General features: G+C 57.7%; 1 protein-coding gene and 1 long non-coding RNA gene across 5 annotated transcripts; one reads left to right on the top strand and one right to left on the bottom strand.

The window, feature by feature from the left end:
• The first annotated feature begins 7046 nt into the window (after positions 1–7046).
• Positions 7047–18964, top strand: ZBP1 (Z-DNA binding protein 1). Of its 4 annotated transcripts, none has more exons than XM_035705788.2 (8): positions 7047–7319; positions 9937–10158; positions 10765–10827; positions 11234–11407; positions 12552–12716; positions 13785–13985; positions 14914–15135; positions 17946–18964. In XM_035705788.2, exons 1-8 carry the CDS (start codon positions 7259–7261, stop codon positions 18179–18181), a joined length of 1344 nt encoding a protein of 447 aa, XP_035561681.1. In that variant the 5' UTR covers positions 7047–7258; the 3' UTR covers positions 18182–18964. The 4 variants fall into 4 exon arrangements, with proteins under 4 accessions (XP_035561681.1, XP_035561680.1, XP_025326285.1 ...); XM_035705787.2 differs by having other exon boundaries at positions 10762–10827; XM_025470500.3 differs by having other exon boundaries at positions 7048–7292; positions 10762–10827.
• LOC118352209 (uncharacterized) lies at positions 11368–13790 on the bottom strand. The gene is made up of 2 exons (XR_004808982.2): positions 13476–13790; positions 11368–11874 (listed from the first exon to the last, which is right to left on the bottom strand). It is a non-coding gene; the product is annotated as an uncharacterized LOC118352209 (long non-coding RNA).
• Positions 18965–21839: the final 2875 nt, after the last annotated feature.

Raw genomic sequence — 21839 nt, 5'->3', positions numbered from 1 at the left:
ACCCCCTCCCCTCCCTCCAGGCCCTCACCCCCCTTCCCTCCCTCCAGGCCCTCACCCCCCTCCACTCCCTCCCTCAGGGTGGGTCCCCACCTCACCATAACTGATAAGCCTGGAAGTGGGGGCCTGAAATCATGATGTTCATCTTATTAAAAGGCTTTTATTGAACTCAAAATAATTAAATTTGCCTTTAAAAGCATCCACCTTAATTGAGTGAACAAGTTTTAAGATGAAATTTTAAAATTCATAGTTAGACTCCTGCCTGCTTGTTATAGACATGGGCAGATGCAGGCGAAGAGGCAAAGCATGGAGTCAGGGCTCCGTGGTCGTTTGGTCGTGGTTATTTGATCTGGATTCAAATCCTCCTCTGTCACCTTTCTGGCCAGTTAACCCCTCGGACCTCAGTTCCTGAGAGGAGGAAGGTGTGCAGAGAGCAGTAGGAAATGTCACCCAGGCCCCACCCATATTGCCTTGGCCCTTTTCACTTCTGTCCACATGGGCCCAACTTCCATCTAAAAGCACTTGTGTCCTGCTGCCTGAGGTTTCCTCTGGCTTCTGGAAGCTTCTCTGCCTGTTATGTAGCAGACCAGAAGTGCAGGGAACTGATGCCATTGGGAGCAGCCTCTATGGGTGATGGGAGTAGGGGATAAACACCCCAGCTCCTTCGCCTTTGGGTGGGGGCGTGGTGAGCAGGCCCTGAGATGATTGTCCGCAGGCTCCCAGTGTTCCTGCGAGCTTGAGGCACCGAGCACCGAGCCCAGAGACCCACTAAGGTCACTTGCCTGATGGCACAGCCCCCAGGAGCTGCCCGCCTCCTCACTGCCCTCCCAGCATTTCCTGGCATCACCTTCCAAATAAACGGCTTGCACTCTGATCTCTGCCTCCAGGCGTGCTTCCGGGACCCCCAGTCTCAGACCAGACGTGCAGTGGTGGTCAGCAGAGTGAGAGATCAGAGCCCCTCACGGGGCAGAGGGCACAGGTGGGCTCGTGTGTGTGCGCGTGTGTAAGTACAGGCGTGTGCACGGGCATGTGGGTTCAGGGCTGTGTGCACCTGTTTGCCTGTCTTTTTTCTTTTAACCCAATATATCCAAAATATCATTTCTACACAGAATCGGTATAAAAATTGTTAATGAGAAAAAAATCTTTCAGGTGTTGGACTCTCTTCCAACTTGCCAGGTTTCACGCCCCTGAGTACTCAGCACGGTGCCCTGCTTATCTGGGCCCTGGTATGCACTGAATGCCTGTGCCCTCCTAAGTCCATACACTGAAACCCTATCCACCCCACACGGTATTAGGGGGTGGGGGCCGCGGTGGGACCAGCGCCCTGTAAGAGTCACAGGGCTTGCTCTGCGCCTCCCCCACCACGTGTGGACCGAGCGAGGGGGTGGCCATCTAGGAACCGGGAAGCAGATGTCACCGACGTGGGGTTGAACTTGTTCTCTTCCACTCACTAGCCTCGACCTTGGACGTCCCAGCCTCCAGAACAACGTTTGTTGCTTCAGCCCCCGCCCCCCCCCCCAACACCCCGGCCCAGTCTGTGCCCTTTGGTCATCGCCACTGAACTGCTGAAGGCAGGCATACTCTGTTGAAGAAACCTTACAAAGCAAATATCAACTTTCCTTTTGCTGACAGGCTTGATGACGTGGAGGTGACGTAGAGGTGTTGAGCAGAGAAAGGGCTGCTCCCTCTTCTTGCAGCGCTGGGACCACGCACCTGTTCCCAGTGATGGAGATAGTCGCCAAGAGCTTGGATGCTAGAGCCTGACATTCTGGGCGTGAACTTGTTCTCTTCCACTCACTGGCTCCGTGGTCCTGACCAGTTTACCCAGACATCTCTCTGCGCCTCTGTTTTCTTGTCGGTAAAATGCAGATTTAATATTATTTGCCTACCTTACAGGTTTGCTAGGAGGAGGAATCAGTGAAATAATGGAAATGGAGTCCATAATAAGCTCTAACTAATGCTGTTGAACTCTGATCAACACGGGGATTAGGGGCACGGAATATCCTGTGAGGTCGAAAATCCATGTGTAGCTTTGACTCCCTAAAATACAACTAGTGACTAGAAGCCTTACAGATAACATGAGCAGTCGGTTAACGTGTTTTGTATGTTATGTGTGCTATGTCCTGTATTCTCACAATAAAGTAAGCTAGAGGAAAGAAAATGTTAAGACGATCATAGGGAAGAGAAAACACATCTATAGTATCGTACCGCACTTATAAAAAAAAAAAAAATCCACTTATAAGTGGACCCGCATCGTTCAAAGAGGTTGTTCAAGGGTCGATAGTAGTTGCCACTCAGTGCCCCCGGTCTTTTAAGAAACACCTTTGGGTCAAATTTTAGAGCGGGATATCCGTTTAAAATGAAAAGAAGTTACAAATTGACGGGTAAAATTGTTCTACTCTGGACCTGTCCCTGTCCCCACACTCGGCAACACCCTTACCCACAACTCAGCGGGGCCACAGCTGCAGAAGAGCAAGGACCCTGGCCCTTGGGATGTGGGTCTCCCCATTTCCCCATCGTACCTTCTAGGTACAGGATTCTTAGCACCTCAGGCCTATGGATGCTTCAAGAGCCTTTGAAAATGTGTCAGCTCCATATTATGGGCTGGGGGGCAAGATGTCGCAAAATCAGAATCAACAAATGTTTAATGCAATGTCTAGGAAACCTAACATTATGTCGGGTTCATTAATCGTTTCATCTAGTCGTCACGAAAATTTCGTTACACTTCACTATATTTGAAACGAATTTATAGGTGAAATCTCATTTTGCCAGAATTCCCAAGAACCCTGAATGCTCAGGGAAGAACTTGTGGCCAGTTGTAATTAATGAATGTCTCATAAGCAAATAATTCGGGTGGCAATGTCATCAAAATATCTCTTGATGGGACGCCTGGGTGGTTCAGTGATTGAGCGTCTGCCTTCAGCTCAGGGTGTGATCCCAGAGTCCAGGGATCGAATCCTGCGTCGGGTTCCCTGCATGGAGCCTGCTTCTCCCTCTGCCTCTGGCTCTGCCTCTCTCTCTGTGCCTCTCGTGAGTAAATAAATAAAATCTTTTAAAAAATATAGCTCTTGATTATAAAAATATAAATCAGATGTGAATTCATTTCAATACATTTGTTGGGATGTGGGGGAGGGCCCCCTACAGAGAGTTGGCGGGTGGGGAGGAAGAGAAACAGCCTGGTGCTGGCCACCACCCACCCTTGCCCACCTCTTGCCAACCTTCCTCAACCAGGGCTGCCTTTACCCAAGTCAGCTTGGATGAAAATCTCCCAGTGGCCCTTCTTTTGCTCCCAAAGATCTCAAGTTTCTACCACGGCCATCCATGCCCCGGCCCCTGCCCATCCCCGGGGCTCACTTTACTGGCCAGCACAGCTGGGCGTGATGGGCCACCCTGGACTCAGCCTGAGCCACCTGTCAATCCCCGAACTGGGCAGTGTGGCCTCTTCTCCAGCTGGAGAGAGAAGTGGATCGAGGGAGCAGCGAGGAGAGCTCTCCCTCCACCCTCACTACATGCTCCAGCTCGTGGTCCGGATAAAGGAATCACAAAACTCTATTCGATGAGAGACCAGATGAAATGGGACGGCTCGGCCATGTGGGAACGGGACGGCTGGGGACCCGGCAGCGACGACGTGACTCACTCCTGTTTATCGAGCGCGTATATATGCTCGTTGCTCTTGCAGGACCTCGGTGCATGAGCTCGTTTAACTTCTGCAATAACCTCGGAAGGAGCTGCTTTCTGAGGTGATCTCCTTTCCCAGAGGGAGAAACTGAGGCTCAGAAAGACTAGTGACTCGCTCCAGGCCCACAGCTAGGAGGTAGAGGTGCCAAAAGCAGAGCCCCAGGTCCGTCCAACTGCAGTGGACACAGTGACCATGGGAGTCCCCTGAGCTCTGCCAACAGAGCCAGGGCAGGTCCCCACGGGGGGGGGGGGGGGGGGGGCCAGGACCTGCTGCCTCTGAAGCAGCTTTCCCCGTCTTTGTGTCTTGCCCTCTGTCGACAGCTCTCATGACCACGTGCAATCCCGGTCTCCTCCGGCCACCCCTGGGCCTCCGATCTTTGCCCCTGACCCAAGACACATTAGTACCCAGCTCCGGCGCCGTCAGGCCTTTCCGCTCCCTCCCCCGAGGTGAATTCACAGAGGAAAATGTGAAAATAACATCCAGGCTGCCTGGTGGAGAGGAGACCGGGTTTTGCCAACACAATGTGCAGTAAAAATATCTCTCCTTTAAAAGGGAGAGACAGAAATGTAAAGACTGGAGATCAGTAACGTGTAATTATCATCTGGTTTGGGTGGAGAGTTCTAATAGTTTCCAGAAAAACACAAACCATGGAAAAGGAATGTGCTTTCCAAGGCAAAAAGAGATTGGGGCTCGGGCAGGCGGTGGCCCCGTCCTGGATCTCCTGTGGCTTTGAGGCCCTTCCCTGGCAGAGGAGGGAGGCACCTACCCCCTTCCTCTGCTGTTTTGCCTTCCACGCTGGGCAGGAGGCCCCTGGAACGTGGACGCTGCCTTCGAATCTGCTCAATAAATAGGCTCCTGTGAGTGGACACATCTGCAGGCACAGAGGAAGGATCCATGCTCCTCCCTCGGGGGGGGGAACAGCAGAGTCTCGAAATGGCAGCGACAGCTCCTATCCTCCAATATCTGTTGTCTTCTATTTCTAACTAATAAAACTTCCTATTTTAGCTCAGTCCGTTGTGGCACAGAACAAGTACCATCGTTCCCCCACCTTCCTGGCTGGGCCATGGAACCACTGGGATGTCAGTAAAATGTGTGTGCAACTTATTAGTGTTCTTAAAGGGGGAGATCACTGCCCTTCTCTTTCCTCCTTCCTGCTGGAAGGAATGCAGATGTGAGGGCTGGAGCTTGTGCAGCCATCCCGGAACATAAGGCCAACCTGCGAATGCAGGCCACAAATGACAGAGCAACAAGATAGAAGGTGCACCACCCCACACCTGGACCACCTACCACACCGTTATGGGAGAAAGAGAGAAGCAGCTGCGTTGTTTAAGCCACCGTTATGTGGGTCAAAGATAATCCTTATGGTCAAAATTACCTTGAAAATCTCTTAACCTGAGAAATGAAATACAAGATAACCCAAATCTTTAAAAGTGCTGAATCCCACTGAATCCCACTCAGTGTGGTGAGGCACTCACAGCAGGTCCGTGGCTTCCATATATTCCAGACATGTGACGGAATGCTTTGGAATGCTTTGGGAGTCTTGTTGGGTTGTTTGTCTCCGGGTCTTTTTGTGAACATGCTTTGTATCACGTTTTCCAAAGTTTGCCACTTTTGTGAGCACCGACTAGGGCATGATTTTCCTTATTTGTTACCTCTGTTTAATCACTAAAGAAACCGAGGCTCAGAGAGGTGGTGACACAGAGCTAGGGAAGGGGCAGGGCTGCCCTGAAGAGGAAGGCAAGGCAGCACGTGTCCAGGTGGCACCTCCCAGGGGCCCTTGGCCTTCCCGGCTAGTGGTTCCTGCTGCGGGCTCCGAGGCCAGGGGACAAGCCCCAGATGGCTTCAGGATGGGGGGGGAGCTGTGGACTGGGACACAGCAGGTGCGGGGAGTGAGGGGGGCAGAAAGGGGCCATCCAGAACTGTCCAGACAGACACCTGCCATGAGGGTGCCCGCCCGCTGGTCCTTCCAGAAAGGATCTGCGCCTCGGGATTAAGCTCAGGCTGAGCTGCAAGCCTACCTGGCACCTGGGTCAAAGCCAGGGCCTCATCCCCCCCAACCCTAAGAGGTCAGCAGCGAGCAGGGAAGGAGACAAGGAACCAGGGTCAGAGAGGTCAGGAGGGAGGGCAGGGCGGGGATGGGCTAGGTCCCCTCCCTCAGAGAGGCGGCCCAGCCCAGTCGGTGAGCGGTGGTGTCCCCTGGCAGCCAGTCCCAGCTCGCGCCCCCCAGCCTCTGCGGTGTCTCCGCCCACCCCACCCGGCGCGCCTCCCAGTCTCCCCAGCAGCCACCCCCACCCCCGTTACCCCGCATTTAAAATTGATATCACAGGGAGAAACACGTTTTCTCAGCTTTATATGAAAGAGAAACGAAGTGGTTTCCTGCTGCTCCCGAGCTGTGGGCCCGGCGGCCTGGCGAGCGGATGCACTGGGACCTCACCTGGGACCCCACCTGGGACCCCACCTGGGACCCCTCAGGGGCTCGGCTGTGAGCGGCCTGGGTGCTGACCCGGCGGACTGGGTGCACACCTGCCCCCCTTGCTCTGCAAACACTGCTCCACACCTGCCGGCCCCTCCCCTGGCCCAAGGGCGCGGGCAAAGTCCTCCGAGGCCCTGGGACCCCGAGCCCGGGGAGTTGCAGGGCTGCGTCCAGGACCCTCGCAGCTGCCTGGCCCGAAGCCCTCCACCGCGGCGGGCCCCGGTGTCCCCTCCTGAACGGCAGCTCTGAGCACCCCCCCCACCCCCCTGGGGTCGTGGCTCCTAGAGACCAGGTGGACCGGGCAGGTGCCTCTTCCAAGTGTGTGGGTGCCCCGCTGTGCTCACGGCTGGAGCTGGCACTTGCTGGGGGAGGGTCTGGTCAGGCTGTCCAACTGGATTATCCCCCTCCGCCCTCTCCAGGACCTCCTGACATAGCTCCTTTTATTAGCACCATTGTACAGATAAGGAAACTGAGGCGCAGACATGTTAAAGAACTTGCCCAAAGTCACGCAGCCAGCAAATTGTGGGCTGAGTTAGAACCCAGTTTTGGCCAAGTGCCTGCACCAACCTAAGCCTCAGTTTCCCCCCCACCGAGAGAAGTCCTAGCCCCGACCTCGTAGGAGAGTCAGAGGGGCATTCAAGATCGGAAAGCACACAGTAGGTGCTCACTAAAAGCAGCTGTCATGTTGACACACACAATGGTTGCAAGGCCTCAGCACCCCCACCCCTCGGGGGATCTCAGCCTGTATGGGGGGTGAGGGTGGGCAGCGGTGGGTACCCAGAAGGTCAGGGAAGTCCCATGGGTCCAGAGAATGCTCCTTCCTACCAACACATAGTCAGGGGCCTTGCTCAACAAGTCTGCTTTCAATTTTGTTTCTCTCTGAGGCCACGCACAGGAGTTTCGTTTTCTGTTTCTCCCGAAAGCTGGTCAGGTCAGGCTGACGAGGCCTGTTTCTAGAGTGTGAACAGCAAACACCCACCGGCTGCCGCCTCCTCTCACAGCTGCCAGAGTCCAGCCGGGCAAGGGCTCGCTGCCTGCACCAGCCCATCCCCTCCACGCCGCGGCAGAGCAGGGGCCGCGGCTCCAGGCCTCCAGCCGCTGCCGCTGGGATGGCCCAGGCTCCGGGCGACCCTGATGAGAGAGGTACTTCTTCCTCCCAAGGAACAGCAGGTGCTCCCGGGGGGGGGGGGGGTGCACCTCTGCCCAGCTCCTTTCCTGGGCTAGCTGACAGCAGTGATGGCCTGCGGGGTCCCCAAGAGGGGCCCCGAGAGTAGAGGGGAGCCCAGGGCCTGGTGGGGAAGGCTGGCTCTGCCTGGGCACCTGCCAACACCCTCTGCACGCCTTTTAGAAGACCTTGGGGGGCAGCAGGGGGGACACACGTGATGCTGTTTCCATTTTATACATGAGATTCCTCAGGCCCTGCGAGGGGGACCCGGGGCCTCGCAGCTGATGCTGGGGTCCGAACACCTGTCCTCACACTCATTTTAAGAAATAAGAGAAGTTGCTTTGCTTCACTCCCGGACGAATAACCCATAAAAGTGAGCCGTGTATGGGGCCAGGGCTGTGTATTCTAGAGAGCCTGTGGGCTGTGGGCCACATGTGTGGGCTGTGGGTTGACGATGGCTCTGATTTGGGGATTTTTGGTTTTGCTATCACTAGCTGGTTTACTACTCACTATAATCTTTGAGATAGCTGCTCCGATCCCCACTTCACAGATGGAAAAAGTGTGGCACAGAGAGGTCACATAGCCGGTGGATGGCAGGGCGGGGGCTCAAACCCAGGAGAGGTGCCGTCAGAGGACAGAAAATAAGTCAAGGGGTGGCCTGGGGAGGGGTGCCATCGGGGTGCGCCCAGGGCCTGGGCAGTTTCCCCGGTTTCTCTTCTGCTTCTCCAAGGGGGAGGTGCAAGTACTTGTTGCTCAGTGCCTGAATTTAACTTCTCCCTCTGAGGTTTTCCTCTCCAACCTGTCACTTACACGTCGTCCAGTTTACAACTTCCCATTTACAGACGCATCAGCCTGAAGACTCGGCGCGCGAGGCCAGCCAGCCCTATGGGCTTGGCCCTCACTCTGGTCTCTGAGGCACGACCCCTCTGCTCCTTTGGGGTCGGTGGGGGGGGGGAATGGAGGAGGAGGGAGGGGAAGGCTCACCCGTGGGCAGGCTTTTCAAGAACCAGAACTCTTTTCAAGAGGAGGCAAAGCCAGGCTTGCAGTTGATTGGATGGGGATCCCCGGCTGCTGGGGGTGAAGGAGTAGATGCCCCCAGGCGTCCTAACTGCACTTCACCTGCACCCAGCAAGGATGAACATGTCCTGATCATAGGGCAAGCCTCAGAGCCCAGCTGCAGAACCAGCAAATAAATGACTTATCCCTTCCCCCACTAAGGGAAAACCCAGAAGGCAAAGGATCAGGCTGCTGTCCCACCAGGTGCCCCAAGTCTTCCCTAGAAGGGCCCCACTTTGCATTTCCCTCTGGGCTCTTGGGGACAGACATTTCCTGGTAAGAGGCCGGGCTGCCGGGGGGGGGGGGGGGGGCCTCCAGCTCCTCAGGCACTGTCTGTGCCCTGTTCTCCGCTCCCCAAAGAGCTGCTGGCTTGGATTTGTGGGATCCTGTCTGATTGGAACGGAGGCGTTCAGAGAGCTCCTGGGATTCTACTTAGGGTCATTAACCTCAGGTGGAGAATTAGAGACCTAGTTGCTGTCCACGCCCTGCCCTGGGTCGTCTGGGCTGACACCTGTCCCAGTGGTGAGCAGATCCACTCAGACACTCATTCATTCAAATGCTGTTTCCTGATCGTCTACTGTGTACCCAGCACTGAGTTAGACACCAAAGATACTACAGTGCACCAGGCAATCACAGCAGGGGAGCTTGGAGACATTCTGCAGCCCCCCCTCACACACAGGGCACCCCGATCACTCGGGGCACCTAGGATGGCTCCCCAAGAGAGATGGTGTTTGAGTGAGGTGTTGGGCAGGTGGAGGTTGAGGGTTGAGTAGGTGTTGGGCAGGTGGAGGTGGGGGGGGAGAGTGTTCCTGATGGAGGGAACAGTGTGTGCAAAGGCCCAGGAGTGAGTGGGCTGGAAGGAGCACACGGCTGGCTGGTGCTCGGAGGGAGGCTCTGGCTGCCGAGTGGAGGGTGGGCTGGAGGGATCCCGACTGCCGTCGGGGGAATAGCTGTGGTCACGGAGGTGGTGTACGGGGGGAGGCACAGAGGGGAGAAGATGGGATCCCAGAGAGCCAGGCACCATGTTCTCAGGACTCTCCATAACCCGGCAGCAGGGAGGAGGGCCTGTTTCTGAGCATCTTTAGCTTTCTGGCTTGGATGGATAGATGCACCACTGGCGTGGACGGTGAGCCCCCGAGGAGGGGCAGGTGCTGCAGGGAGGCGGGGACCACAGGCCTCCCTCGCAGCCACTTGGCCTCCTCCCTCCCTCCCTCCCTCCCTCCCTCCCTTGCTCTCCTGCACTCAATCTACCCCACGCTGCCACCCTCCGCTCCCTTCTGCTCTGGGACATCTGAGGCCTGAGCATCCCCACCTCACCCTCAAGCGCTCACACCAGGCCGAGGATGCTCGGGAGGCTGGGGCACCTCCTCTGGTCACCAAGGTCATTTCTGACCAGCATATGTGTCCCTCCCTGGACAGCCGTGTTGTTAGCGTCTGCTCGGGTCTCTGCCCCTCCCTCTGGCCTGGACCCCTCACGCGGGGACACCTCCCTGCCTCCGAGTCCCCGCTCCAGGCTCGATCCAGGGGAGAATCAGTCCCCTCTCCGCCACTCTCTCCTCCGCCCAGACCTCGAGCAGAGGATCCTGCAGGCGCTGAGGGACGCCGGCTCCCCCATCAAGTCCATCCAGTTGGTCAAGGAATGCCAGGTGCCCAAGAAAAAACTCAACCAAGTCCTCTACCGGCTGATGAAGGAGTCGAAAGTCTCCCAGGAAGGCCCGGCGACGTGGGCCCTGGGCACCGGCAGGATGGGAAGAGTGGTGCCCGCAGAGCCGGCCCAGGCCAACCAGGGTAACCTGCTCCCCGGGGGAGGGGCGGGGCACCCAGGCGAGCAGCCCTGGCAGTGGACAAGCAGGTCCGGGCCTGGGTTCGAACATGAGCCCTGCCGCTTGAGGGTGCGTGGCATCCCCAGGCCGTGCCTCGTAGGTCTGCAGCCCAGGGCTGCAAGAGGGTGAGATGCGGAGGGCGCAGCCTCCCGCCTGCACACAGCAGGCGCTCAGCAAAGCACTAGCAATAACACTGTTGGCCAGTGCAACCTAGTGGTGACAACGGAACAGACTCGGCTTCGCACTGGGTCCTCCTTCGTAGTTCTGTAGCACAGAGACCAGCAGAGCTGGCGCTTGTCAGGTGCTCCCGGCGGCCGGCGGTGCCCGCACACAACCTGGACGTAGGTAGGTGGCCCTCTTCCTCTTCCACCGGAGACGTGAGTCCGCAGCTCAGCTGCACAGCTGGGGAGCAGCAGGGCAGGTTTGGAGGCAGGTGCGTCTACCTGTGGACTCCGAGTCCAGATCTCCCACGCGCTGGGGGCCACCATGGGGCGGCCCACCGTCACCAGCAGAGTCCCCGTACCCTCTGCCGCCCCCCATAGCCCCTGACCCATCTTTCCTCCTCCAGCAGGGAGGTGCCAGCAAGACATAGTTGCAGTTCCAGAGGAGCCCGGCCTTCAGCTCACTGACCAGCGTAAGCATCCCTGCTTTCCCCAAACTCTCCTTGGCCACTCGAGATGTTACTCTTGCCCCACCCACCGGAGGCCCCCACAAGGTGTCCAGGGGCGAGACTCAGTCTGCACAGTGGGAGAAGCTAAGTGGCTGAGAAATCCTCTCTCTGACAGTGGTTGGCATCCCTCGTGCACCCGCCGTGTGCCCAGTGCTGTTGGGAGCGCCGTACGCTCACCTTAGAACATCCTTAGAACAACCTAGTGCCTTAGAACAACCTCTGCGGGGTGCTAGTCTCACATCCCACAGTCTTCAGATGGGGAAACTGAGCACAGGGGGTCTGGGGTTGCCCAAGCTTACACAGCTAGCCAGCAGAGGAGCAGATTCAAACTCCGGGGCCCTCCCTCCTCATCCACCACCCTGCCTCCCAGAGGAAGCCATCTACAGGTTTCTGGAAGCCCATGGGCCCTGCAAGGCGCTGAACATCGCCAAGGGGGTGGGAAAGAAGATAGCGAAAGACGTCAACCGCGACTTGTATGATATGAGGAAGCAGCACAAGCTGGACTTTGATGAGAAGACAAGTACATGGGCAATTTATCAACCAGGTAGGTAGGTGCTGACCTGCTGCCCATGCTTGGATGGGGCAGGGCTACGAAGAGAAGCTGCAACATCTAACGCTTGGTCCTTGCTGGGCGCCCTGCCAGGCATTTTGCCAGCTCCACCTTCCTCTTCAGACCCTCACAGTAGCTTGCAGCGGTCTTGCTAATGGGTCACTAAAAGGGGGTACCAGGAGAGCGGGTGTGCTGGTGGGAGTAACCAAGGAGGGCTTCCTGGAGGAGTGGCCTAAGGCTGTAGTTGCAGAAGGCAAAGGGCTGGGATAAGAGGTGTTCATAGGATGCGGAGCTCAGCTGACACAAAACTGTTAGCACTTTGTCCAACTTGGAGTTTGGAAGTTGCAGGAAGAGAAGGCTGGGCTCAGACACCCGCAGGGTGGGGTCCCAGGTGACTTGTCCATCAGGCGCAGCAGGCACGGGGCCTGGCATCAGAGGTCTACAAAAATGTTCTAATTTCTCTTAAAATCAGAAGAAAAAATGAGTATTATAATAACAGTGAAGAGTTAACCGTGACTCCCACCTAGATTGCATTTGTCTTTATCCCCACAGTGTCATAAAAGGTAATTTTGAATATTTTTTTTAATGGAGGAAGGGACCCACAAAAGCACAAAAGGTGGGATGTGGCTCTGTGTGTGGAGCCGGCAAAGCCCCAGGCAGGTGCTCACCCGGCCCTTGAGATGACGCACAAGCTCACAGCGCCCAGGCGGAGCTCAGCATTGCAGGCGTGATAGCAACCTGTGACGGTGGCCAGGTTTAAACACTGGAGGAAAAAAAATCTAAATTCTTAAAAAATGCCACATGAGCCCAAACCAAGCTGCTCTGGTGGCCAGAAACAGCCCATGGACGGCCACCCTGCAGCCTCTCCCTCTGCTAAAGGAGAGGGTCCTGGGGCTCAGTGGTTAGGGGAGGCCTCTGACCAGGGACAGAAGGTGAGCAGCAAGGCACCCAGGATCCCCCTGGGGTGGCAGAGGACACACGAGTAGGTGACCTCTGCGGTGACTTCTAAGCAGGGCTCATCTGGGCTCCTCGTTGACCCGCCTTGGACCCCCTGACTCCGCGCCCCCGTGGCGAGCACCTGTGCCTTAACAAGCTCTGCAGCAGATTTAGAGGGCTCGAGTGGAATATGATTTTGCAGATTCGAGAGGAGGAAATCGGGCCACCGCAATTATTTACCAGAAAAATCCAATCAACATGATCTGTCAGAACGGACCACATAACCACATTTCCATTGACAATTCTGAAAACATCCAGATTGGACAAGGGAACGTCATGGTGAGACAGGTGGCCTCTGGGGAGAACGGTGAGTCCCTTGACAGACACCTGCCCCCTGGAGGGGTATGTGCTCCAGCTGGGTGGGAGCAGGGAGGGGGGCACTCAAGCTCTGAGGACACAGGGCGGCTTTCAGATCCTTCCTGAGAATGAGGACGTCTTCCTTCATGCCTGGATCAAACCTCTCCTGCTTTCCCTTCACTCTGATACCTTTTGCCTCGCTTCCAATGCGACCTGATATTTTGCCTTGAGAAACAACTCAGGGTTCCCTCAGTAGAACATCTCGAGGGGTCACTGTAGTATTTTGTTTGTTCTGAGACATGCCCTTCCCCCACATTTTAACATCTTAGAAACTGGGCATAACCAGTGACATCCTAGTTTTGTCAAAATCCAGCCCCGCAAAGGGGTGCTTACTCCCTGCCAGGCACTGGGGCGGGAGGGGACAGGGGCCAGCCTTGGAGCACAAGTGACAGCACCAGCTCGAAAGCTAGAATACCCCCTGTGACCTCAGGAGAGCCCTGCCCCTCACTCCCACCCCCCACCCCCCACCCCCCACCCCTGACTCTGGGGTTCAGTTTCCCCAGCAGTGAAGCCAGGAGCTTTGTTTTAGAATCTAGATCAATGGTTCCCCATCCTTCGTCCTCTGGGTTCCACATTCCCCAATTTGGGCCGTGCCCATGTCTGATTATTTACTTAATATTATTAAACGATTTACCTTTGTATTCTACTCAGATTTATCTTAAAGTTTAGGTTACTAGCATTGTCTTAAGTTTAAAACCAGGAGGCTTACCATAAAAATAAATACCGAGAAGAGAAAAGGATGTCAAGGCTCCGAATGCTCACGGCTGAGGACTCATGCCCAAGGAGATTGGCCCTAGGGAGCAGAGGCTGTGCTCGCTGACTGGGTTTCTGGGCACCCCAGGGACATCCCAGGCACCAGTCGTAAAAACCCGGGAGACACCCCCCTCACTGTTCTGCTTCCCCATCAATAGTCTGAAACACTCATCCCCAGTCCCTTAGAGCCCACAAGGAATTCAGAGGCCTGTCTCCCAGGGGAAGTCAGAGGGCTCAGAGGTCACGTTGCCGTGTCCCCTGCCAGGCTCCATGGCTCCCCTCCCTCCCGTGATGCCAGCTGATCCCTCCACTCAGGGTTCCCCAGCTGCAGCCTGGGGACCCCAGGACATCCACTTGGAGAAGACTATGCTCAGACGGGTACAGATGGGACATGACAACATGATGAACCTCAACAGCACGCCAACCAAGGGCCCTGCCGCCTGCAGCCCCTTTGGCAGCTCCTCAGGTACCCCACCCTGCCCTCACCCCACCCCATTCATCTCCTCCCTGGGCAGAACTTGAGCTGGCCTTGGCAGGGAGAGAGGCACGATGGGAAATTCCTTTCCTTCCACCTGGAGGCTGTTACGCTGTAGAGCAGGTGGGGCTGTAGAGTCATCCCTCGGGATCCTGTGTCCTCATCTGTATGACAGGCAGGGGCCAGCCAGAGCAGGGTCAGAGGAGATGGCCAGACTGGAATGGCATCTAAGGAGGATACATCTAAGTACCTGGTGACCCACCAAGTGCTGTCGACAGTGACCAGAGAGCCCAGGCCAAGTCCTCTTCAGCACTGGGAACCCAGAGACAAGCTGGGGACAGAAAACAGCAGGGAGACCAGGGAGGCCGGGGACACCAGGAGGAAAGTTTCCAGAAAGGAGAAGCCGATGAGGTCAGGGAGCTCCATGGGGTCCAGTAAGAGGGGTCCGAGACAAGCTGGGGGGACAGAGGAGTAGGAGGAGGGGAGACTGCACAATTCTCGTCCGAAGTTTGCATGGGAAAGGAGCCAGGTGGCAGGGGCTGGGGACCGGCTATGGCTGCGCTGAGGTTTTAACCAGAGAGGGAGATGGTATTGCAGGGCTTCGGGCAAACCAGCGGCACGAAGGGAGCAGCCAGTGGCGGGGAGGTGGTAGGGAGGTGGCCGAAGCCCAGGGGAAGGGCCTGTGAAGAGGTGGCACTCAGGCTGGCTGACCTGGGTGGCAGAGAGGGCCGGCAGCCCAGGCCATGTGCAGAGATGCTGAGGGGGGCAGGGTTTTGGCCGTGGGCCGAGTCTAGCCTGGCTTCAGGGAGGAGAGTTGGCCGGGGAGAACTTGGAAGCCAGGCTGGGGGTCAAGGCTCGAGGCCACCATCCAGCTGCCCGTGCGGCCCCTCTGACATCTCTGTCTTTGGCTGCCCGACAGCCTTTGCCACCCCTGGTGACACAGAGGCTTCGTTCGAAATTCGAACACCCAAACCAGGACCTTCCTCCGAGGGGGATGTGGCCCAGAGAGTCCACATCAGTTCGTGCATCCTTGAGGACACTGCCATCGGCAACAGCAACAGAATGACTGTCAGCTCAGGGACAGATGGTCCAGGAGGAGTTGCAAGGCCTGAGGACGCTGGGGAGCCAGGCAAGGATGCAGGTGAGCCTGGGGCAAGGTGGGCCCTGTGTTCCCTCCCTTTCTCTCTCATCCACCCATCCACCCACCCGTCTACCCACCAGCTCATCCACTCACCCATTCATCTATCCATCCATCCATCCACCCACCCACCCACCCACTCACCTACTCACCCACCCGCCCATCCATCCATCCATCCATCCACCCACCCACCCGCCCACCCACCCATCCATCCACCCGCCCATCCATCCATCCACCCATCAATAGTCATTCTCGAATCTCCCATTTCCCGGAGTCTGGAAAGCAGTAGAGGATCACAGCAGAGAGCAGCCCAGGAGCTAATGTGTGGGGTCCAATGTTTTTAGCCTAGTGACCTAGCCCAGCATTTAGCTCTGAGCCTCTGTTTCCCCATCTGGGGCATGAGGATGATAATTGCCCGTAGCTCCTAGTTGTGACGAGGACTGGGTGAGCTGTGCAGGCAAAGCCTCGGCACTGTGCCTGGCCCTGCGTGTGCCTCCAGGCATCTGACGCGTCATTACCATTGGTGTTATTTGAGGCCTCATGGGAGGTGCTGAGGTGCCACAGTGAGTGAGGCTCTGTCTCAGGGAGAAACTCACTTGCTGCAGCAAAGAGACCCCTACCCAGAGTGGCTCCCACCTGCCGGAGGCGCAGCCCACATGCAAGGGGGGCAACCGTCAGGGCTGGCGGGAGGCACAGACCCGGTTTCTTCCAGCTTGGTCCTGGGCCATCCCGAGGGCTCTGCACTCACCCATGGGCAGAGAGGCTACGAGGGCCGACCGTCCCCCTTCCACCAGGCACACCCACGCTCCTCATCTCAGCCCAAGGATCTGCACTTGGCCTCAAGAGGAGCTGGGAAATGTCACTGGAGCCCAGCTCCCCCTCAGGAGGAGGCCCCATGGCCAACAGGAGGACACTGGGGGTGCAGTTAGCCACCGGGCCGCAGCTCCTGCCCTCTGGTGGTGGAGCCAGGTGACTCCAACTCTGCTGCACAGGCAGGAGCAAGGTGGTGGTGGCAGGTGGGGGCTGCATCCTGCGGGTGGACGAGTGTGTGCGACAGGGGAGACCAGGACGGTGGGTGGACAGAGTGCGAGTGTGACCCATGCGTGCTTTGAGGATGGCAGGGGCCAGAGCACGGCTCCAGCCAGGGCGGGACTTTGGCATCTATCCCAAGGCTGGCGGGGGTCGTGACCAGGACAGGGTGTGAAGGGACTTCTGCCTTCCGTGTGACGGCGGGACCGGCCCGAGGATGCAGGTCCTGACTCTCTGGGATTTGCACAAAGGAGTCATGCCAGGCCCCCTGTGGTGAGAAAACCTAGCCTGGGGACCCAGCCGGCATCCACCGGCCGCTGCCCGAAGGCCCGTGGACATTTGTGCTGGACGCCGAGTGTCCTCCCATCCTGACGGCCATGACCTTGAACTCCCAACAGCAAGAGTCCGGAGAAAGAGGGCGCCCTTTTCCCCTCTTCCCAGAAACCTCCCAGGAGGCAGGCGGGGACCCCGGGGTCATGGGCCCCACCACCTGGTCTTAGGTGGGACCAGCCAAGACTCCTCTTGAAGGGAAAGAAACACAGCCCTCTGCTTTTGAAAAATCGTCGATGCCCCCTCCCCTGTACCCCCCGCCCCCAGGGGCTACGCGGTGGCGCCGACGTGGCCTTTCTCACTCCGCACCACTACCCACCCTCCTCGCTGGGCTGAGCAACACCTAACTTCTTACTCAGGTGATGGGCAGGACCCATCCTGAGACCTGTAAGGCCCGGCAGGTTTTCCTTTTGGGGGAAATGATGGGTCAGGGTCTGTCAGCACTATACAGTGTGGCACCCTCTTCGGGGTCCCTGTGAGCTGAGGCACCTGGACAGGTGGCCCGCAGGGGTGCTGGGGGCCCTCAGCTGCCCGCCTGCCCGGCTCACTGCTGAGACACCCCGATGGCACCGGGGACACGACTCTGGGGGCCTAGTGCAACACGGAAAAGTGGGGTTCCTGATTCCGCCTCATCAGAGTTTCAAGAGCGGAACAGAGCTTTGCACTGAGCGCAGGGTCCCTCTGACTGTGGGCTCAGGCCACGTGCCCGTGAAGCTGGCCCTCCTTGGGGTCTTCTGGAGCAGGACCCCTCCCCTAGCCGTACCCCCCGCCCCAGTCATTGGCCAGTTCTGGCCCCGTCCTTGCCCTGAAACACACCCTCACCTGGACATACAGCCACGAGCAAGTCGGAGAAATAGTCCAGGAAGGAGGAGGGGCAGCTCACAAAGCAATCAGGCCTTTCGAAGAGAGCCCGGCCCTGTAAAAACAAACAAAAAACCACAATAAAACCCAGGGAGGGGTGGGCAAGGAGCTGCCGTGGCGGGGCAAGGAGAGAAGTTTCCAGGAGGAAGTGGCACCTGAGCCGAGTCCTGAGGGGGGGGAGCCAGCTCAGCAGAGACCCAGGGACGGCCCTGCAGGAGGAGGGAGCAGCAGGTGCATGGCCCCCAGGTGCAGAATGGGGTGCAGGAGTCTAGGGAGCTCGGGGAGCGGGTTCAGTGAGCCAGGGCTGCGCCTCTCAGAGCCGGCAAGCCCAGAGGAAAGGTCTGGATCTTGTTTTAAGGGCGCCAGGGAGCCCCTGGTGGGTTTTGAGCAGAAGCAAGTGTTAAAATGTCACCGAAGACAGGCAGGGCACAGAAGCGAGGCGGGCCCGGGGGAGGTGAGAGCCCCTGCTCGGTCCCGGTGACACGGGACAGGGCCCCCGCGACCGTGAGCCACGTCGCTTGGGTTATTTGAGGCGAGGGGGCCCCTGTGCTCCTTTGGCAACACCTTCTCTTCCCGGGATCCTGTCTCTGAAGGTGCGGAGTCCAGAAGCCACGTCCCCCACGACCGTGACCAGGCTTCCCCCGGCAACGGCAACAACTTCACTGAGTTCATCTCCCACCTGGAAGCTGTGACTCTTGAAAGCAGGGGTCCCCAAGCTGCCGAAGCCGGCGGCCAGGTGGACAGAACCGCAGACGAGGACCCGCAGGGGCAGGGGGAGTCCAGGACAAGCAGCCAGGCTCTCTCGGGAGGAGAGGACGAGCACCAGTGACCCTCACCGCTGTGCTTTCTGTGTCCCCTAAGTGTCATTCCCACCTTCCTGCCTCCTGACACGTGGCCAGCGAGAGTCGGCATCTGGCCCGACGTGGGGACGGGCCAAGGCACCCCTGTCCCTGCTGCCTCCTTGGCCCACCTTCCAGCAAGGCTGCCCATTCTCCTCCCACTCAAGACCTGACTTCCTCAAGGCCCGTGATGGCTGCCTGACCTCTTTCCCGCCTGACCTCTCTGGAACCTTCCTACTTCCACTCTGATCTTGCAGGATTTCTTAGCTGAATTTCCAGAGAACAAATCCCTCCCGTCCGGGCCCGGCGGAAGTCACCGGCCAGCTCGTGGGTCAGGTGACCTCGGCTGGCCGGTCATCAGGGAATGCTTGTCATACGGCAACGTGGGCTGGTGGGTGGGCTGAGTTCCCTCGGAGGGGTGGGGGGCACGGCGGCATTTCCAGAACAAAGGAGTAGGGTGGGGCCTGGGAGACACGTGGGAAGGGACGATGGGAGGAAGATAGAGAAAGAGGGAGGCGGTGGTCAGCCAGGCAGGGCCACTGTGGAAGAGGACATACGTCCCCCACCTGTTGTGTCCATAACACACCCGCAGCTACATGCCCACGGCCCCTCCCAATGCCACACCCGCACCTCACTCTTCATTGTGTTTCCTCCGCCGCGGGACCCTGCATGTCCAGTGTCCCGGACCCACGTGCCCTGGGGCTAGTGTCTGCCTTGGTGGAGGAAGGGCTGGCTCATCACGGAGCCTCAGTAAAGAATGTCATTGGACAACATTTTCTCTCTTTTCAACGTGTCTGAGAGGATCTTGAGATCCTTGACAGGACGGTCAGTGCCCGGACCAATGCACTGCATTTAGGGTATGTCCCTTAAAGGGGAGTCCTAAGGCATTGTTTGAGCCCCTGGATCCAGTCGTTCCTGAAGCAGGATCTATCTCCGCATCAGTCCATCAGAGCAGCTGGTGTCTATCCCCTCAGTGCAGGAAGCCAGCTCCAGTCGATTTCAGTTTCCCAGTGTGGCACGTCTCTCTCACGTCTGTCACCCCCGTTCCCTAGCTCGATGCCAGCAGGTCTCAGCTGAGACATGACCTCGTCCCGGAAAGCTTCCCTCTGCTCCCGAGGCGCCTGTGCTTTCCTGTCAAACCCGTGTCTCGCTGCCCTGCCTTTGTCTTGTTACTGGTCTGTCCCTCCGTATTCGTCAAGACTCATTTTGTCATAGGTAGAAAGAAAGCTGGGACCCTCTCTGCACAAAAGGGGATGGATGTATGGGCTCTTCTGATAGAGTCACGTCCCCGTATAAATCTGGCTTCAGGAATGTCCCCATCCAGGAAGTCAGACCATGTCTTAGGACGCAGCCCCCTTCCTTCCATCTCTCTGCTCTGCTTTCCTCCGCGGGCAAACACGGCCCCTGGAGGCTCCAGGCCACCGTGCCGCCGACTTAGCTGCTCAGTGGAAGGACAGCACCTCTTCCCAGCGGCAAAAGCCAGGTTGCATGGCTTTGGTCCCGTGACCACCTCTCAGCTGGTCACCGGCCAGAGTGGCGGAATGCTGTGATTGGCCGACTGGCATCACATGCCCTCTCCCTGGAACCAGGAAGGGGTCAGTCACCCCGTCACCTGGCTTGAGGGCAATGGATGGGAAGTTCTCCAAAGTTACAGAAAAGGATGTTGCCAGACAGGCAGGAAGCTCAGAAGTCCCCGTATTTCCCCCGCATCAGCCAGTGAATTCACGAGGCACAGAGGCCTTGTCTTTCCACTTTGCATGTACCCCCAACTCCGGGTGCATGCTGGACAGGCCCGCAGGCCAGGCCCTGGGCCTGCTGACGGAGGGAGAGCCCTGCGCCTGGGGGAGCAGTCACCGTCGGCAGGAGGTGGGCACCGACGTGGGTCTGGAGCAGGACTAGTCCCAGGGAATTAAGGGAGGACGGAACAGGGGCCCACACGCTGCCCGGAGGGTCCAGGAGGCTCCAGGGGAAGAGAAAGCCCAAGAGCTCATTCTCCCACATCTGGCAGAGGGAGGCCCGGGGGGATGGGGATGATGTTCAGGGCAGGGGCACAGCCGCAATGGTCAGAGCAGGATGACCCAGTCAGCCCCACAGCCGCTTGGGTGTCAGGGGAAAGCTCAGTGGGACAGAACCAGCGGGAGGTTGGCTGGAGGGAAGCAGGTGCCAGACCTCGTGGGCCTGGGAGTTTGCACTGGACGCTGCGCTCTGTACAAGCGCGTGCCGCTGCACCTGCTCACGTCTTCCGGGGAGGACTGGGCAGGTGCACACGGCCAGGAAGCTGGATTCATTAGGACGGGGGTGTCTTGTCCCATGGGCTGCAGTGGCCCATCTCCTGGGGGCTAAGTTACCTCGGCCACCGTGTTGACCGGGGCCCCCCGAATCCTTCTTCCCTCATGGGACATCCCATTTGCAACATGCCAGCAGGTATCAGGGGCTTTGAAATGGGGTCGGGCTCAGTCCTCCTGGCATTGTCTTTCCTCGGCGGTGAACTCAACACTGCTCGCCTCAAAGTTTGCCCAAGGTCTGTGGTTAACCAGGCCGTGTCAGGGGAGGCTCCAAATGCAGCTCTGAATTCAGCCTCAGCCCGCACCTCCAGCCCAAGCCGGAATGTTCATCTCCCTGCGAGATTTCCCCTCTCCGTATAATTAATTTGTCATAAACACGCTGACAAAGCATTGCCAGCAGTTAATGGGGGCTGGAGGTGAAGGTCACCGCTGGTCTTTTCAGGAAGGAAATTAAGTAGCTACCATTAGCTAGCAGGGAATGATTAAGTCCGTCCACCCCCAGGCCTCTGTTCCTGCTCCCTCCCCAGCCACCCTCCCTCCCCTCCTCCATGTTTTGTGCAAACGGGGCTGCAACTACAAGCTCCGTTGGCTGCTTGCGAGTCCGAGGTGGTTTTCCCCAAACCACCGTAACCTGCTGACAAATGCAATCCTGTTCTCTCATCCCAGCCTCTCTGCTTGTCTCAGGATGAGCCTGGGTGGGACCCCCCGCCCGTGGGGCTTTAGCAGGCAGCCAAGACGAGAGGCTTCGAGCAAGAAAGAGTCTCGGGAGTAACTGAGGAGCATTTTGGGGGCAAGTGACAGAAACATAGCTCACTTAGGGCTTTAAAGAAAGAATCTATTGCACCTGGGAAATCGATACTTAGCTTCAGGAAAGGCTGGCTCCAGGGGTTCAAGCATTATTTTCAGGCGTCTTTCTCCCCATCTCTCTGAGAAACTCCTTTCTGTCGCTGCCAGCTGTGCAAGGCTTAGGGCCTGTCCATTTAGCAACCCCAGCAGAAAGAGAATTGGTGCAGCCACACGCCGCTGGTAGTGTCCCGGGGAGGGTTCTGATTGGTTAAACGTGGGCCATCGTGCTTGCCCAAACTTGTAAGTGGAGCCCGTTCCACGGGGCTGAGCCTTCCAGATTCTGAGTCAGATTTCTCCAGCCCCAGTGATACACCCATGGTCCAGAGGCAGCCTCACATCCAGCGGCCTCTTCGCTCTGATGGGTGAGACCAGGATGCCACCCACCCACGGGCAGCCATGCCGTATCAGACGAGAGGATGGACGGGACCAGCACTGTGTATTCTGTGAAAAGGTCCTGCGAGAGGTTCTGTAAACTAAGAGTTTGCTGAGCAAATAAACTGGAGAAGAACAGTAGCCG

This window comes from Canis lupus, chromosome 24 (genome assembly GCF_003254725.2).
Source record: "Canis lupus dingo isolate Sandy chromosome 24, ASM325472v2, whole genome shotgun sequence".
Lineage (NCBI taxonomy): Eukaryota > Metazoa > Chordata > Mammalia > Carnivora > Canidae > Canis > Canis lupus.
This window is presented reverse-complemented; position numbering and strand designations above follow the sequence as displayed.

Bases quoted from the DNA above. Each gene is read 5' to 3' on its own strand.
- ZBP1 (XM_035705787.2), top strand. From the start codon at position 7,259: ATGGCCCAGGCTCCGGGCGACCCTGATGAGAGAGGTACTTCTTCCTCC. The intron at 10,159-10,761 runs GTAACCTGCTCC...TTCCTCCTCCAG, and splicing joins GCCGGCCCAGGCCAACCAGG to CAGGGAGGTGCCAGCAAGAC. The intron at 15,136-17,945 runs GTGAGCCTGGGG...CTGTCTCTGAAG, and splicing joins GGAGCCAGGCAAGGATGCAG to GTGCGGAGTCCAGAAGCCAC.